Here is a 15,333-nt window from a genome sequence, read left to right as displayed (position 1 = left end):
CTGAATCCTGCCTAAGCTAACAATGTAGGGCTGGCTACCTGGATATGTAGATAGACATTTTCGAAAAACAACCACTTTTTCACACAGTATCATATTAAGTAAAGCTTTTCCCATCTTACATTTTATATAATATTAATTCACAGGAACCGTGCTTCAAACAATTCCAGGTTCCATCTGGTTCTGATGATGAATCCATGGCTTTTCAAATAAAAACTTGGAGATGCCCTCACCACAATCAGTAATTCTGCCTCAGGACATCCCCTTGCAATCAATATCGAAAAGAGAATTCCAGATTGAAGATCTCCATGCTACTGATTATCGATAATTGGAAGATGAAAGACATTCTCTTCCCTTTTTTCTTCACTCTCTTAGCTCAATCTTGCACTCATCAGCCCTTCAACTGATCCAATCAAAGCAAACGCTGTCACCAAAAAGCTGAGGACACTAAAGGCTCGAAGCATGATCCACTTAATTGTCCACGCCTCAATATTTTTCTGCTTAAAATACATTTCCACAGGAAAATATACCGTCAAGGGCCAAAAGCCGAATCCTCCTACCAATCCAATAACCTGGTTGAAGTAAGGAAACATCACTGCTATCATGGTTGTTGATACGACGTAGATAGTTCGGAAACACAATCTGAGGAGATTCAATTGGAAACCTGGCAACCGTGGGAATTTGTAGGTGAGGTTCTTATTCAAAAACCTGTTGTCTGGATATTTCTCTGCAATCCAGTTTTCAATGACTGCAAATAATGGCTGACTGTAAACCTGTCAGCAAAATCAAACATTGTGAATATCTCAGGGATTGTTACTTCTAAGAACGCTACGAAGGTGCATCTGCTTATCTTGTTATCATGAACATTGTGTACAGACACATACCTGATAGCCACCAACTAGATGAAGCACAATACAAGCATTGGCCAGGTCAATAAGCCAGTACGGTTCATAAAATCCAAATCCTGTCAAGAGGTTCCCTGGTGTTTTTTCTCCAAAAGCTGCATAACCAAAGCCTCCGCAGCAGAGGTAGAAAAATGTGGTGACGACAACTGCTATTGTCGATGCCTTCTTCATACTCTTGCTTTCTGATGGAGGTGATTTTAAAGTATCCTTTACGATTTCCAAGTTTCAACACATACAATTAGTCTATCAAAAGAGCTACACTGGTGTTTGATCATTTCAGCTTAAAAACTTACCCATCCAGAATCACAATTCATACCTGTATTTCTAGTAGAATTAGGGAATATGGATATGCAAATGCAATATCTCCAAGTGCTTGAGATACATTCCATACTTTATCAGCTGCCCTATAAGCTGAGACTCCTGCGATCCCACCCTTAACAAATCCATTTGCTGAAATTTTAGAGACAGCAGAAACTATTCAGAATAGATAGAGCTAAAAGTTTACAGGAACAATGACCCCGACACAAGATTTGGAGGGCCAATAATAGCTGATGCAGTACCGCACCTATCACTTGTGCAAACCCAAGTGCAAATCCTATAGAGGCATAGCTGACTGACATGATTGCAGCAACAATTGATAGCCATTGTAGGTTATGGAAATCTGGTATTTGGGACAGTACAACTTGAACCACTCCAAATAGTAGCATATATAAAGAGCCTCCATATTCACAAGTAGCCTCGTGCCCTTCTTTGTGATAACAGTTTGATTTCTGAATTGCCCTTCATCAGAAAAAATAGTAATTGTTTTGTAAACAACCACAAGGGCAATGCTCGTCATTAGAAGATGATTTAAATTCGAAGATGCCATGGAAATGCAAACTTGGATGATGACTACTTGAGAGTAGCTTAAATTACAACAGATGTACCTCATGCTGATAGCAGTAGTAATAGTGTAGACAATTCCTGTTCCATATAAGCCTATTTGTGCTAAGACGCCACATATCAATGCGTTCCTTTTTCCTGAGTCCATGCAATCACCAACTATTAGAAGCTAGTTAATATGTTCATAGCATAATTAAATTAAATCTTTCTCTAAATCGATAGCTTCAACATGATTTGAATTATTAGCAGTAATAGTAGCCACCATAAAACACACATGGTTAAGAGCTTGTTGGAAACGCGGCCAGCTTTAAATCAAATCCAACAGTTGATTCATGCACTGTGATAATATTTCTACCAAATAAATACACAAACATAACATTAACTTAACTCAAGGGGACAAAAATTTGCATAGCTATAACCATCATAATGCCTGTCAACCATTTTTCAATTCTCTCTTGCTTTGTTATGGTCCAAATCAATTCTCAATATCAAAGAGCCCTCCTTTTCTTCTTCTAAAGTTCTTTAAAAATACAAGAAAGAAAGAAAAAAAACAATAATAGTGACATTCGCTAAGCCTTATAATTATTAGCTATAATAAATCTTAATATATAAAAGAACTCCAAGCTATAATTTCTATTTTTTTAGTTTAGTCTTCCATTTACTTACATTAATTATCATATTGAACGAATGGATTATTCAATCCATATAGGATTGTTTCTCTTTTTTCATCTATAAATAATTTATAAGTTGACTTTGCAATAACACAATTATTAGCTTCACGTTAAGAGGAACTGCCACTGTTAATCTATATAGAAAAAAAAGAAGGAAGAGACCAGCTAACATTTTTATGGTTTAGCGGGGATCGTCAGCCTGCAAAAACCTCGTTCTTTGTGCTTGGAGCAACCTAGCTACGTACGACATGTATATATTTATGCTATACTAAGTCAACTGTTGTTTCTTTTCATTTTGATATTCTTTAGAAAGAATCCAATGAATGTGGCCCTTCGTCACCCTAATAATTAAGTTATTTCAATTTCTAACTCTATAGTAGTCGTCGTCGTCCCGGAAAGGGGAGAAATAAAGCTGAGGCTTGGCATGCAGAAGTCGGCCTTGGCCTGAGACCCTCAGCAATTCCGTTTGGTGGCTGCACAAATGACAAATCTTGCTGTCTCCCATCTATATTTATTTAAGTCTCTTGACTTGTTTGCTTCAACCTGTATAAAGGGCAAGCATGACTCCCTAATTTTCAAGCAAAAATCTCAAAATCCAAATTCATTTCATGTACAAACAAGCAAGCACTCTAATTGAAACTTGCTAGTGGGCATGGATATATACATAGGGGGATTCAACTGAAAAGGAAATTGGAATATTCTTGTATCTTATCTTACCTAAAGTCTCATGAACAGCTTCAAGGTAAGATCGATTTCTCTTGGGACCAAATTCAGGATCAGGAGATCGATAGCAATCGCAGAGAAGGAAAGCAGAAACAAGGGTGACTAAAGCAAAACAAAGCATGGTTACAGGACCTGCAATCCATCCTAACTGAGCCATGCTCCATGCTAGTGATAGCACCCCTGACCCTATCACTCCGGTTATTATGTGTGCCACTGCCGTCCATGCGGTCCCTTCATCACAATTCATTTCACAATCACTTGATTTGAAGTTTATATACATCTATATGATCTTAAAAGGGCATTAAGGAGAGTTATTGAAATGCATCAAAACTACAAAATATTTTGTTTTGAAAGTGGATTTATGGATGTACATGAGATGAATATTGTGAGGAGCATATAAACTAGAATTTGAATCTTTGCAAAGCATTGATCTTTACTTTAATTGGAAGAAGGAGAAGAAGAAGTTAGAAGACAGACCAGTTCTCTTGATTCCAGGCCTAGGAGCATGCAAGAATGATGATGCCTCTTCTTCTACTCCCATATGGCCTTTCAAGCAAACTCCCCTTTCTTTTGAGAGAAACACAACGTTGTTTTTATATGCTATATGCTAAATAATTTTCTTACAATTTCAATCTCAAGCCCGGTTTCTGATCTTTTGTTTTACAAACATAAAAAAAGCAAAGTCTAGGCGAGGTGCTTGCATTATTTAAGAAGAAACAGTATTGTATCATCATTGGCTATGACAAGCGAAAACGACTTGTAACTACTACTTAGTTTTTTAGTCTCCTCGTTGCAAATGCCAGTGCCACGAACAGGGCAAACAGCTGGGGTACTTGTACTTTTTATCTTTCTTCAAAGTAGTCCCTCATAAAGAGATCTTCTTAATTATGTCCTTATACTCTGTCAATACTCCATACCGTTACTCCTTCAAACCCTAGGCAAGTGGGAAATTGATTCCTGATGGAGACAATTCATTTTAAATTGTTTATACTTTGTTTAGAATTGAGCGAGCGAGGTTGGAAAATCTTTTTTCAGAATCTAACCAAACTGATTCCTTTCATTTCTGATCCAAAGTTTGTCTCAATATATTAAATTAGCCTTTCTTAAAGTAAAAGGATTCCATTAACTTTTATTTATTTTTCTTTGCAACGAGGGACCATTGAAAGGGGAAAAAAAAAATCAAAATCACATGATAAGTTCTTATTAGCCAACTAGCTAGACAACTATTACTTATGTATGACAATCTTTTTTTTCCTGTTTTGTTCGTTATTATTCTTTGCTTGTATTTTTTAATTTCTTAAAAATAATTTTCAAAACTAAATAAATAAATGCCAGGGATGCTTAATGATTCATTATGATAGCATTTAATTATTCTCTAGGAAATAAGCGATAGAAACAATGGAGATAAAAAGTTTTGGTTGAAGAGACATAAATTAAAATATAAAAATAAATATGTTTATGAGGTAATTTTGAAGTGGATTTTTATATTTTTGAAATATAAAAAGGACATTTTTTTGAAACAATATTTTTTCTTAAAATATCACTGCAAAACACTTTCAATAACAAAATTGTCCAACTAAAATAAATAATAAAAATATTTATTATCATAATTTTAAAACTCAACTCGAAGGTTGAGACAGGGCAAGACTCATGTCACAAGTTGGAATAACTAGCTTGAGTTGACCCGAGTCAATGTAAGAATAAAAATAGTTATTATCATAGTTTTAAAATCTGACTTAAAGGTTTATCCGAGTTAAAGTTCGGGTCATGAATTAGGTTGATCATTGACTCTGATTAATATAAGGATAATAATAATAATTATTATTATAGTTTAAAAACTTGAGACTCGTCCTAAGACGAGGTCCAAGTCATAGATCAGGAGGGTAAAACAAGGTTTACATAAAAAAAATTAAACAAAATAGAAATCAAGGCAACCTTGCTTGGACCTTTTTTTTTTCTTTCAAAAAAATAAATTTTGACTCGTGTTTTATTCCAAGTCAAATGAGTCACAAGTCAACTTAGATTTTTAACTGGATTAGATCGAGTCAATCCTTTCTCTAGTTTTTATTAAACTTGAATTGATACAAGTACTTGATCAGTCAGGTTTTAAGTTGACCTACTTGGTCATTCTTGATTTTATAACAGAGTTATTATAAAATAATTAATTTTAAAATTTAATATAAACTAAAATAAAAATCTAATTGTTTTTTTAAATATGCAAGTTTGAAAGTATTACATAATAAGGGTAAAATATATTTTTATATATTTTGTTTTATTTTGTTTACCATAACAAAAAAAAATATAAAGACAATAACTATATCTTGTATATCACTACTAAACATAATTTTATTTTTATTTTCTTTTTATATCCTATCTCTTTTGTTACCATTATCTTTATCTCTTTAGTCCATGGATAGTAGCTAAATGCTTCCTAGAAGCATTAAGACAATAATTCATTAGAAGCATGTAAGTTGTTTGAAAATGAGTTGGTTAAAAATGTCAAACACTGTTAATTAAAGAAAAGAGTCCAATATTTTTATGTTGATTAGTTAATATTTAAATTTTAAAATTGTTAACTCATGTTGTCCATGCATCAGCGCATGAGAGGTGCATGTACTATCTGGACGATATGTATTGCACCACCTCTTCCGCCATGTTATTAGAAGGGTTGTTGTGTCAACTTTCTTTTAATGTGGCGCATGTTGATGGTGGTTGAACGGTTTGTTTCCTATGAATTTTCTCTTTTTTTTATTTTTTTTAAATTTACAAGTTGATGATTTAACATTTCAACTTCGACACTCAATCTTTTACATATTCATTAAAAAAAATGTAATTAATTTAGCGTACGATGGAGATATTAAAAGATGGATGCTATCTAATTATCAGTACAATACCATAATCTCGTACCTGAACTTGTATCAGCTTAATTCAAGACAGGATTTCTTGTAGGGCCAAAGTCAGGATCAGGAGATCGATCGATAGCAACCGCATAGAAGGAAAGCAGAAACAAGGGTGATTGAAGCAAAACAAAACAACATGGCTAATTGAGGGACCTGCAATCCACCCCATGATCTTAGCCATGCTTCGAGCTAGGGGAAGCACCCCTGACCCCACCACTCCTGTTACTATGCGTGCTGCCGCCGGCCATACGGTCCCTTCAACATTTATCAATTATTTCAAGTTCGGTGAAGGACAGACAGACACATACATTTATTTAAGAACTAAGAGATAGCTTCCATCAATCTCTTAATTCCTTTCCCACCATTTGAAGGCAACTTGAACATGAGATCTCGAGTTCTTACTAGTAAAAATCTCAGATTGATTTTAACCATTATTATTAAATCTTGCAGCCATGATAGATAGAATTTGATTGAGAAAAGAAGAACGCAAAAGAAAGAAGGGAGACACAAGTGAAGAGAAGACAAACCAGTTCTCTTTGTTGTCGGCAGAGCAGGCAACAATGGTGCCTCTACTTCTTCTGCTTCTACCCCATTTTCTTTCAAGATAGCTCACTAGTTTGTGAAGAACCCTCCTCGGAGACACCAATCTTATATAGCCCACAATATTTCTTTCAAAAGTTTTTTTTTAATTTAATATGTTAGATAATGATATAAATTATATATTGAGATATTAATTAATAATTTAAATTTTTAAGTTAATATAGTTTTTTGATGTGATATTAGAACAAATTCAAATTTTACAACCTTCATTTATTTTCTAATTAAATTAATACATAAAATAGTGTAGAGAAGATGCATTAAAAAAATATAAATCATATCAAGAAAATAATTTAACTATATATATTGAGAAAAAAAAATGTGGCATAGAGTCATGGTGTTTGTGACATGAAGATCTATAAACGAAATCATAGTAATGATTCATAATAATATATCATAAGAAAAAAAAATGTATATTAAAAGGAAGATAAAATGCTTGAAAGAAAAAATAAATAAATAAAAGGATCATAATTGGTTAAGTTGTCAATTTAAAATACAAAATGTTAGGTACTTTTGGAATATTTGACAATCGACAAAAAAAAAAAGGGTGACGTGCAGAACTCACAAATTAATCTCATTAGTCAACTCTAACAAAATTATGAAAAATAAGAGAGGATTTCTTTTCTTTTGTTACAAAGGACAATTTTGAAAAATATATACTTTAAGTGATTATGAATTTGATGAACTAAAAAAGTATTATGTAGCAGGATTTAGCATAAACAACATAGGTATTGTTATCAAAGCATTTTATGCTAAAATCTATTTACTCCAACAAAAAAAAACAATAAATAAAAAGCCAAGAGAAGGATGATCCATCATAAAAGCTTAACATAAATCAAAACTCATGGAAAGAGAATCTTACAAGATATCAAACTCAACTTTTTTAGGCTTACTTACACGCTAGGGCCAAGCATATGTTAGTTTAGAAAGATATTATACTCAATTCTCTTGGGCTCAGTTACGTGTCAAACCTAAACACAAGTGGGTCTGATATCATTTCTTTTAGGATTAGCTACGTGTCAAACCCAAGTGCACATGGGTTTGACAAGATGTCAGCATAACTTTCATGGGCTTGGCTACATGCCATGCCCAAATACATGTGGGTCTGACAAGATGTCAGGCTCAACTCCCCTGAGCTTAGCTACGCGCTCAGCCCAGGTGTCTCTAGGCCTAGAAGGATGCTAAACTCAATATCCTTGCATCTAACATCGATCCAAATCCAAACATACAAAATGAAAAACTAGGGTTATCATTTCTCTTTACCTTAGCTGTGTAAAAAGTTTTTTAAGAGATGGATATATGTCTATCAATATTAATGTTGATTATAAGGGTTGATTCCATCGACATTAATGTTGTGTACGAGATGTCATAGGATTGTCTTCTATAGATACGTGGTATTCCAATCAATATTAATGTCGTGTAAGAAAACACTTAATAGACTCCTCCCCCTTGGATGTTAAAAAAGGAAAAGATTGTTAACCCCTTCAACAAAAAAAGAAAAAGAAAATTCAAGATATAAAAGTTATAAATATTTTCTAAATGATCTAAGTAAAGAGTTTAGAATCTTCACTCTCTTATCACATATTCTCAACATTTATCATACATGAACTTAGAATGAATATGCTAGTTCTTAGAATTTAATGCTTATTTATTATAATTTATCACTATAAAATCACTGATTTAATTATTAAAAATTCTCAAAATTTCACACACTAAAAAAGATTATTTTATAGGAATTCAGGCCCGCGTCACCAACCCTCTACGCCCTCAGTTATGAAAAATAAAAAATTAACAAGAACTGGTGATTATTCATAATCCAAACGCTCAGAAAGTCTGACATACTGGATTATGGAGCATGAACATCACGCGGTAACAAAATATTCACATAGAGTGAATGGAGAACAATAACCTCTTCACTCTATCGAAGTTAAAGAAAACTGAAAAAAATAATTGATAAAGTTGAAGATAAAGAAAAAAAAAACCGGTGAGGTAACCTTTTTTCTCTGTAGCCCCCTCACAATAAATAAAAAGAAGGAGAAGACGATTCATTGAGGGGATTGGAAAACATGAAAATGTAAATGGGTTAGTATTGGAGGAGCCTCCCAAGTTTGGTACATGGGTATTCTAAGTTTATGAAGGCTAGCACATATCCATCTCCTGGCTAGATGAAGAAGAGAAGACGACGCTAAGTAAAAGAACATTGGAGGTCGCGAGCATCATATGTATGGAGCCAGACATTTGATACTAGATGTGGCGACCCGGAGATAGCAGCATAAACGATGACATGAAGATATTCAGAGAAATCATTAGGGCATTCACATACTAGCAACAAGTCCATTCCTGTAATTGGTATATAAAAAACCCATGTTTGGAGAAAAGATAAAAGGTATTCTACAATTTGGCACTCATCAATCCTTCAATTGATCCAATCAAAGCAAATGCAGTAACCAAAAGGCAGAAAATGGTATAGGCTCGAAGCATGATTCTTTTAATTGTCCATGCTTCAATTTTTCTCTGCTTAAAGTACATCTCCACGGGAAAATATATAGTTAAGGGCCAAAAATTCAACCCTCCCATCACTCCAATAACTTGGTTGAAGTAAGGGAAGATCACTGCAATAGTGGTTGTTGATATGACATAGGTTGTTCGGAGACAAAGCCTCGGGAGGTTGATTTGGAAAGTTGGAAACCATGGAAGTTTGTAGGTGGGAGTTATGTGTGTAAACTGGATGTTTGGCCACTTCTCCGCAATCGACTTCTCAATGTTGGCAAAAAATGTTTGACTGAAAACCTGTCAAGATCTGCAACAATGAAGCTGCCTTTCTTGTTGTCTCGAAGGGATTTGTAAGCAAATGAAAAATATACTCTAGGAGTACCTGATAACTTCCAACTAGATGAATCACAATACAAGCATTAGCAATGTTGATAAGCCAATAGTATCGTCCAGAAAATAATCCAAATCCAGCCAGGAGGTTTCCCGGAGTATCTTCTCCAAAGGCTGCGTAACCAAAGCCTCCACAGCAGAGGTAGAAAAATGTTGTACCGGTCATTGCTATCATCGAGGCCTTCTTCATTGTCTTGTTCTCTGATGGGGGTGATCTTAAAGTGTCCTTCATTTTTCATAAAGTTCCATCATCTATATAATTGTCTTACAGGATCGCAAAATTGTATTATGTTGTGTTTTAGAACAAAACTTGCCTATTCAGAATCGGGATTCAAACCTGGATTTTGATAAGGATAAGGGAACATGGATATGCAAATGCGATATTGCCAAGAGCTTGAGATATATCAGCTACACTGTGAGTTGAGGATCCAGTGATGCTACCCTTGACATATCCATTTCCTGTAATTTTGGAGACTAGTAAATATTATGTGATATACATATGGAAAACCGATAAAAAGACAGCTGATTTGCAGCTGATTCACCATCCTACCAATTACTTCGGCAAAACCAAGTGCAAATCCAATAAAAGAATAGGTGAATGACATGACTGCAGCAACAACTGATAGAAATTTTATGCTGTTGAAATCTGGTATTTGGGACAACAGAACCTCAGCAGCTCCAAATAGCAGCATATATAAAGTGTCTCCATATTCACAAGCAGCTCCATGTCCTTGTTTGTGGTAACAGTTTGATTTCTGAATCTCCCTTTCATTAGAAAATGTAATAGCACTAGTATCTTAGCTACATACAAGAAAATATCATAAAATAAACAGCGCAGAATCACGGAGTAGTCTGTTTCTTCTTCAGTAAAGTAGTCAAGGACAACGCTCATTTTTCACAGATGAAAATGAAAAGGAAATAGAAGCATTGAAATTGAATATGGGATTTGAGAGTAGCTAGACAACGAACCTCATGCTGATAGCAGCAGTAACAGTATATGCAATTCCTATCCCCCATAAGCCTACTTGTTGAAGAAAGCCACAAATCAAAGCATTCTTTTCTCCTGAATCCATGACATGAAATTGAATTGAGAAATTAATAAGAAAAAAAGTTACATGTGGTGATTAACTTCCTTGTGCTGTGTGTTACCTAATATTATATGAACAGCTTCACGGTAAGACCGGTTTCTTGAGGGGCCAAATTCAGGATCCGGGGATCGATAGCTATCGCAGAGAAGAAAAGTGGAAAGAAGAGTGACTGCAGCAAAAAACAACATGGCCAAGGGACCTGCAATCCATCCTAACTGAGCCATGCTCCATGCTAGTGATAGCACCCCTGACCCTACCACTCCTGTTATTATGTGTGCCACAGCAGTCCATGCGGTCCCTTCAAGATTTACAAGAAGATGAATACATATATGTGCATTATTTACATGTAAGATGATTCTGAGAAGCCAACTGAGTGAACTAGAATTGGAAGGAGGAAGAAAGAAAGAAGACAAACCAGTTCTCTTGATTGAAAATGGATTGCATAGTATTGTTGACTTGGATGGGATCTGATCAGAAGTCAACAATAACGGTGTCTGTTGATGCTCTTCTGCTTCTTCTCCCATGGCCATGGCCTTTCAAGTATATTCTTACTGGCTAGAGCTAGCTAAAAACATTTCAAGAGTTCGTTTCATAAGCCTGGTTTCTTGGAGTTTAGTGTTAGAAAATTAATATTTTCCCTACAATAGTATTTTGTTTTTTCTTATCCTTTCGTTCTATCTTATCTTCACCTATCCGAATATATTAACAATATCTTGGTACGATGAACCAAACGACATATCTACAATGATAATTTATTTAAATCATTCCTTTATATATATATATATATATTATGGGAAATTACAACAATTTTCTTGGACTTTCATAAAATTATACTCATCATTCAAAAAAGTTTGAATATTTTTTTAAAAAAATACTATAAATCCCTCTTTTGTATATACCCAAAATTACCTTAATTAATTATTGTTTTTTTTTTTAAAAAAAAGATAAGTTAAGACCTAAACACAAACCCTGGAGACTGATTACAAAAACAAAATTGACTAAAGTTAACTGGTGAAATTAATATCCTTCATCTACCCAAAAAACAATCATGATAATCTTACGAACCATATTCCTGATTAATTATGAAAATAATAGGCAAAAAATTGTTATTCGATCTTCCACTAATTTGATGACATAGATTAAAATTATTTTTTAAAAGTACCAATCAAATCCACTTAAATTTAGGAAACCTGAAGAGGGGACTAACTTATTGAGTTTAATAACGAAGTTTTGCAGCAAAAATCATAAATACAGGGATGATGAGATTTAATAGTTTTTTAAATAAAATTTTTTATTGGTATTTATATCAATATATGATTATTTTACTGATAAAATTATGGATAGAAACAGTATATTAAAGAAACGCTTATTAGTAAATTATGATATATTAGTAAATCCATCATTAATATATTTACTGATGATTTTAATGCTAATAAAAAAAATTATTAATTTTCTGATAGCGATAACGATAAAATATTTTAAAAATAATAAAAAAAAGCTAGAAAATTCTTTACAGGCATGATTTGGGGAAAAAATGAAAAATATATCGAAGAAGATGCTAAGATTTATGGAAGGGACTCACAGAACGATTCACTCCTTTGAAGATTATTTAAGTTTACAATTCTAATATAACAATTTAGAATTTTAGATTGAAAGGTACATGACTATACATACTCTTGCATGATAGCACTTCATTGCTGCATCAAGGATCGATATATTCTTGAAAATGACAAAGCACAAAAATGGATTTGAAGTTTAACATTAATTGGATACATATTATTTCCTTTTTTCTATTTGTTTTTCATTTTTCTTTTCTTTTTTGGAAAATAAAGTGAAAGCCCGAATCATGGAACAATCTCCAAAAGGACCCAATTAAAATAATAATAATAACAACAAGAAGCCTTTCAGCCAAATTTGGCACTTATAATTCCTTCAATTGACCCAATTAAGCCTACAATTGATACAAGCAAGCAAGCCAAACTAAATGTTCTAAGAACGATCCATTTTCTTGTCCATGCCTCTATTTTATTCTGCACAAAATACATTTCTACTGGGAAATATATGGCCAAGGGCCAAAAATTCAAGGCCCCCAAAAGTCCCAAAACTTGGTTGAAGTAAGGGAAGACAGCGGCAACTGCTGTAGTTGACACAACATATGCAGTTCGAAAACATATTCTGAAGAGATTGATGTGAAAAGAAGGCAGCAATGGGAGTTTGAAGTTGTAGAATTTGTTCACAAATCCATTACTTGGAAACTTCTCTGAGAACCAACGTTCTGCGAACTCGAATACTGGCTGGCTGAAGAGCTGACAGAAACAAGAAATATGGAGCGTAGTTACTCAAAATTCAATGGAAACACCAAGCATGTTAGCATTTAGCTTGTAGCAATTTGATATAAAGAGGAAGTACCTGATATCCCCCCACCAAATGTAGAACAACGCAAGCATTAGCAAAGTCGATGAGCCAGTAAGGCTCATAAAATCCAAATCCTGTCAAAAGATTTCCAGGGGTGTTGTTGCCAAAAGCTGCATATCCGAAGCATCCACAGCAGAGGTAAAAGAATGTTGTCAGGATCATTTCAATCATCGATGCCTTCTTCATGGTCTTGTTCTCAGGTGGAGGTGACTTCAGAGTATCCTTCATTCAACAATATTCTTACTTCATTTTACTTCTGATTTGCAAGTGACATAACTTGTTGGATAATGAATTCTAGATAAATAGATGGCAGACCTGAATTTCTAGAAGAACAAGTGCATATGGATAGGAATAAGCAATGTCCCCAAGAGCTTGGAAGGCTAGCCATAGTTTTTTAGCTCTAGTAGAAGCTGGGGCACCTGCAATGCTACCCTTGATCATCCCATTTTCTGCAATTAGAAAGAAAGAAAAAAAATTAAGGCAACTCTACAAAAGAATGTGAAACATGATATTTTTTTCCTACTACATATTCGTTGCAAAAATACAGGTGAATATGATAAAATTTTATCTGATACTGCATAGTCTGCATCTTCAGATTGATACAGCAAGAACAAGCACCTACCTATTACTTTAGCAAAGCCAAGTCCAAACCCTGTAAAAGAGTAGGCAAAGGACATGATTGCAGCAATGACTGAAAGCCATTTTATGCTATGGAAATCAGGTATCTGTGATGCTACAATCTGAACGGCTCCAAACATCAGCATATTGGGAATGTCCTTGTGTTTACATGGTGCAGCATGACCCTTTTCATGATAACAGTTTGATCGTCGAATTGCGCTGCAATGATATGAATTATGGAATCAACTAATAATCAGAAGACAAAGAAGGAAAAGCAGATGCAGAGTTTACATAAACAGTGGCTCAAATTTCCCTATTAATGAAACACAGCAAGCTGACAATGATGGTGCTTGATATATGGACAAAAACAACGAGGCATAAATCACGAATTCACCATGGAAGTACCTCATACAAGTTGAAGTGGTAATAACATAAGCAATGCCAATCCCATACATGTACAGATATTGAAACATACCACAAAGGCATGTCTGAGTTTTGCCTGAAACATCACCACACAAAATTAGGAGGCTTATAGAAAGTAGATTATCTGAACATTTCTAGAAATGAACAGAGAGGGAATATAAGAAGCTTTCTGTTTGTAAGGAGAGGGTGTTCTGCTACCAAGATTCACTCTAACAGCATCCATGTAAGAGTAGTTTCGTGTTCCGGTTACAGGGTCAGGACATCTGTAGCAACCAGAAAGGAGCACCACAGAGATATAGGTGACAATAGCGAAACAAAGCATGGCAATTGGACCTGCTATCCATCCTAGCTGTGCTACACTCCAAGCCAAAGATAGAACACCAGAGCCGATAACAGCAGTAATTATATGAGCTATGCAACTCCATAAGGTTCCTGGTTCAGTTTCTCACAGGGGTAAATTCAAGATAACACAAAGTAAATAAAATAGAATTGAAAGTTGGAAGTGTCATCACCAGTTCTTCTTGTACGCCCATCATCATCAAGCAACAAACCATTCTCTTGCTCATGTTTGACTGCCATGTCGATCAAATTCAGGGGAGGCAATGAAATTTGCTACAAATTTCCTACCTGTGAACCCAAATAACAAAATATAAGGACCAAGTTCAACCAGATCTGAGTACATCACTAAACCCTACACATAACAATGATGTAAAACACTATACCTCATGAAACACTACGCCTTGCACACATCATGATAGTTGATGTGGTCTTTTCTCTTGGTCAGCAGTTTAGTTAATGACAACTTCACTGAATATATGCTTATGTAGAATCTTTGAATATTCTTCACTGAAGATATGCTTCTGTAGAATCTTTGAATTCATGAACTTTCGTATCAGCTATACTACGGAAACCACAGAATTGGAAACTATTGCTATACCATGGAACCCACGGAATTGGAAACTATTGCTATAGTGATTATAAGGCCTTGTTTGTTTCTTGCAACACTTTCCCATGTCTTGTACGGTGAACAAAGTAGTTTACTCATTTGTTAGATAAACTTGAAAAAAAAAACTAAAATAATAATAGTTTATTTTACATGGTATAAAATACTGAAAATTAAAAATATTTTTTAACAAACAAAGAAAACGCATAACTCGAATCTGTTGGTGATTGGAGGTTGACCAAGAAGTTCTAGTGTTCTACCATGCAAAATATCTTAACACAAGTTGAT

The 15,333-nt window shown here is 34.4% G+C and overlaps 3 protein-coding genes across 3 annotated transcripts; all 3 read right to left on the bottom strand.

Annotated features, from left to right (window-relative positions):
• Positions 1-57: 57 nt before the first annotated feature.
• On the bottom strand, positions 58-3,923 carry LOC133703428 (probable amino acid permease 7). Its single transcript, XM_062127920.1, has 7 exons — positions 3,656-3,923; positions 3,173-3,409; positions 1,829-1,922; positions 1,468-1,682; positions 1,219-1,352; positions 882-1,109; positions 58-770 (listed from the first exon to the last, which is right to left on the bottom strand). Exons 1-7 carry the CDS (start codon positions 3,717-3,719, stop codon positions 369-371), a joined length of 1,374 nt encoding a protein of 457 aa, XP_061983904.1. The 5' UTR covers positions 3,720-3,923; the 3' UTR covers positions 58-368.
• Positions 3,924-8,995: 5,072 nt separating this feature from the next.
• On the bottom strand, positions 8,996-11,307 carry LOC133703483 (probable amino acid permease 7). Its single transcript, XM_062128037.1, has 7 exons — positions 11,062-11,307; positions 10,708-10,944; positions 10,528-10,621; positions 10,109-10,323; positions 9,896-10,017; positions 9,551-9,784; positions 8,996-9,465 (listed from the first exon to the last, which is right to left on the bottom strand). The coding sequence occupies exons 1-7, from the start codon at positions 11,174-11,176 to the stop codon at positions 9,067-9,069; spliced, it is 1,416 nt and encodes a 471-aa protein (XP_061984021.1). The 5' UTR covers positions 11,177-11,307; the 3' UTR covers positions 8,996-9,066.
• Positions 11,308-12,548: 1,241 nt separating this feature from the next.
• Positions 12,549-15,127, bottom strand: LOC133703530 (probable amino acid permease 7). The gene is made up of 8 exons (XM_062128121.1): positions 14,825-15,127; positions 14,615-14,729; positions 14,301-14,534; positions 14,085-14,178; positions 13,684-13,898; positions 13,377-13,510; positions 13,056-13,283; positions 12,549-12,952 (listed from the first exon to the last, which is right to left on the bottom strand). Exons 2-8 carry the CDS (start codon positions 14,679-14,681, stop codon positions 12,551-12,553), a joined length of 1,374 nt encoding a protein of 457 aa, XP_061984105.1. The 5' UTR covers positions 14,682-14,729; positions 14,825-15,127; the 3' UTR covers positions 12,549-12,550.
• Between the last annotated feature and the right edge of the window lie 206 nt (positions 15,128-15,333).

The sequence above is a fragment of the Populus nigra genome, chromosome 9 (assembly GCF_951802175.1).
Source record: "Populus nigra chromosome 9, ddPopNigr1.1, whole genome shotgun sequence".
In the NCBI taxonomy this organism is placed as follows: Eukaryota; Viridiplantae; Streptophyta; class Magnoliopsida; order Malpighiales; family Salicaceae; genus Populus; species Populus nigra.
This window is presented reverse-complemented; position numbering and strand designations above follow the sequence as displayed.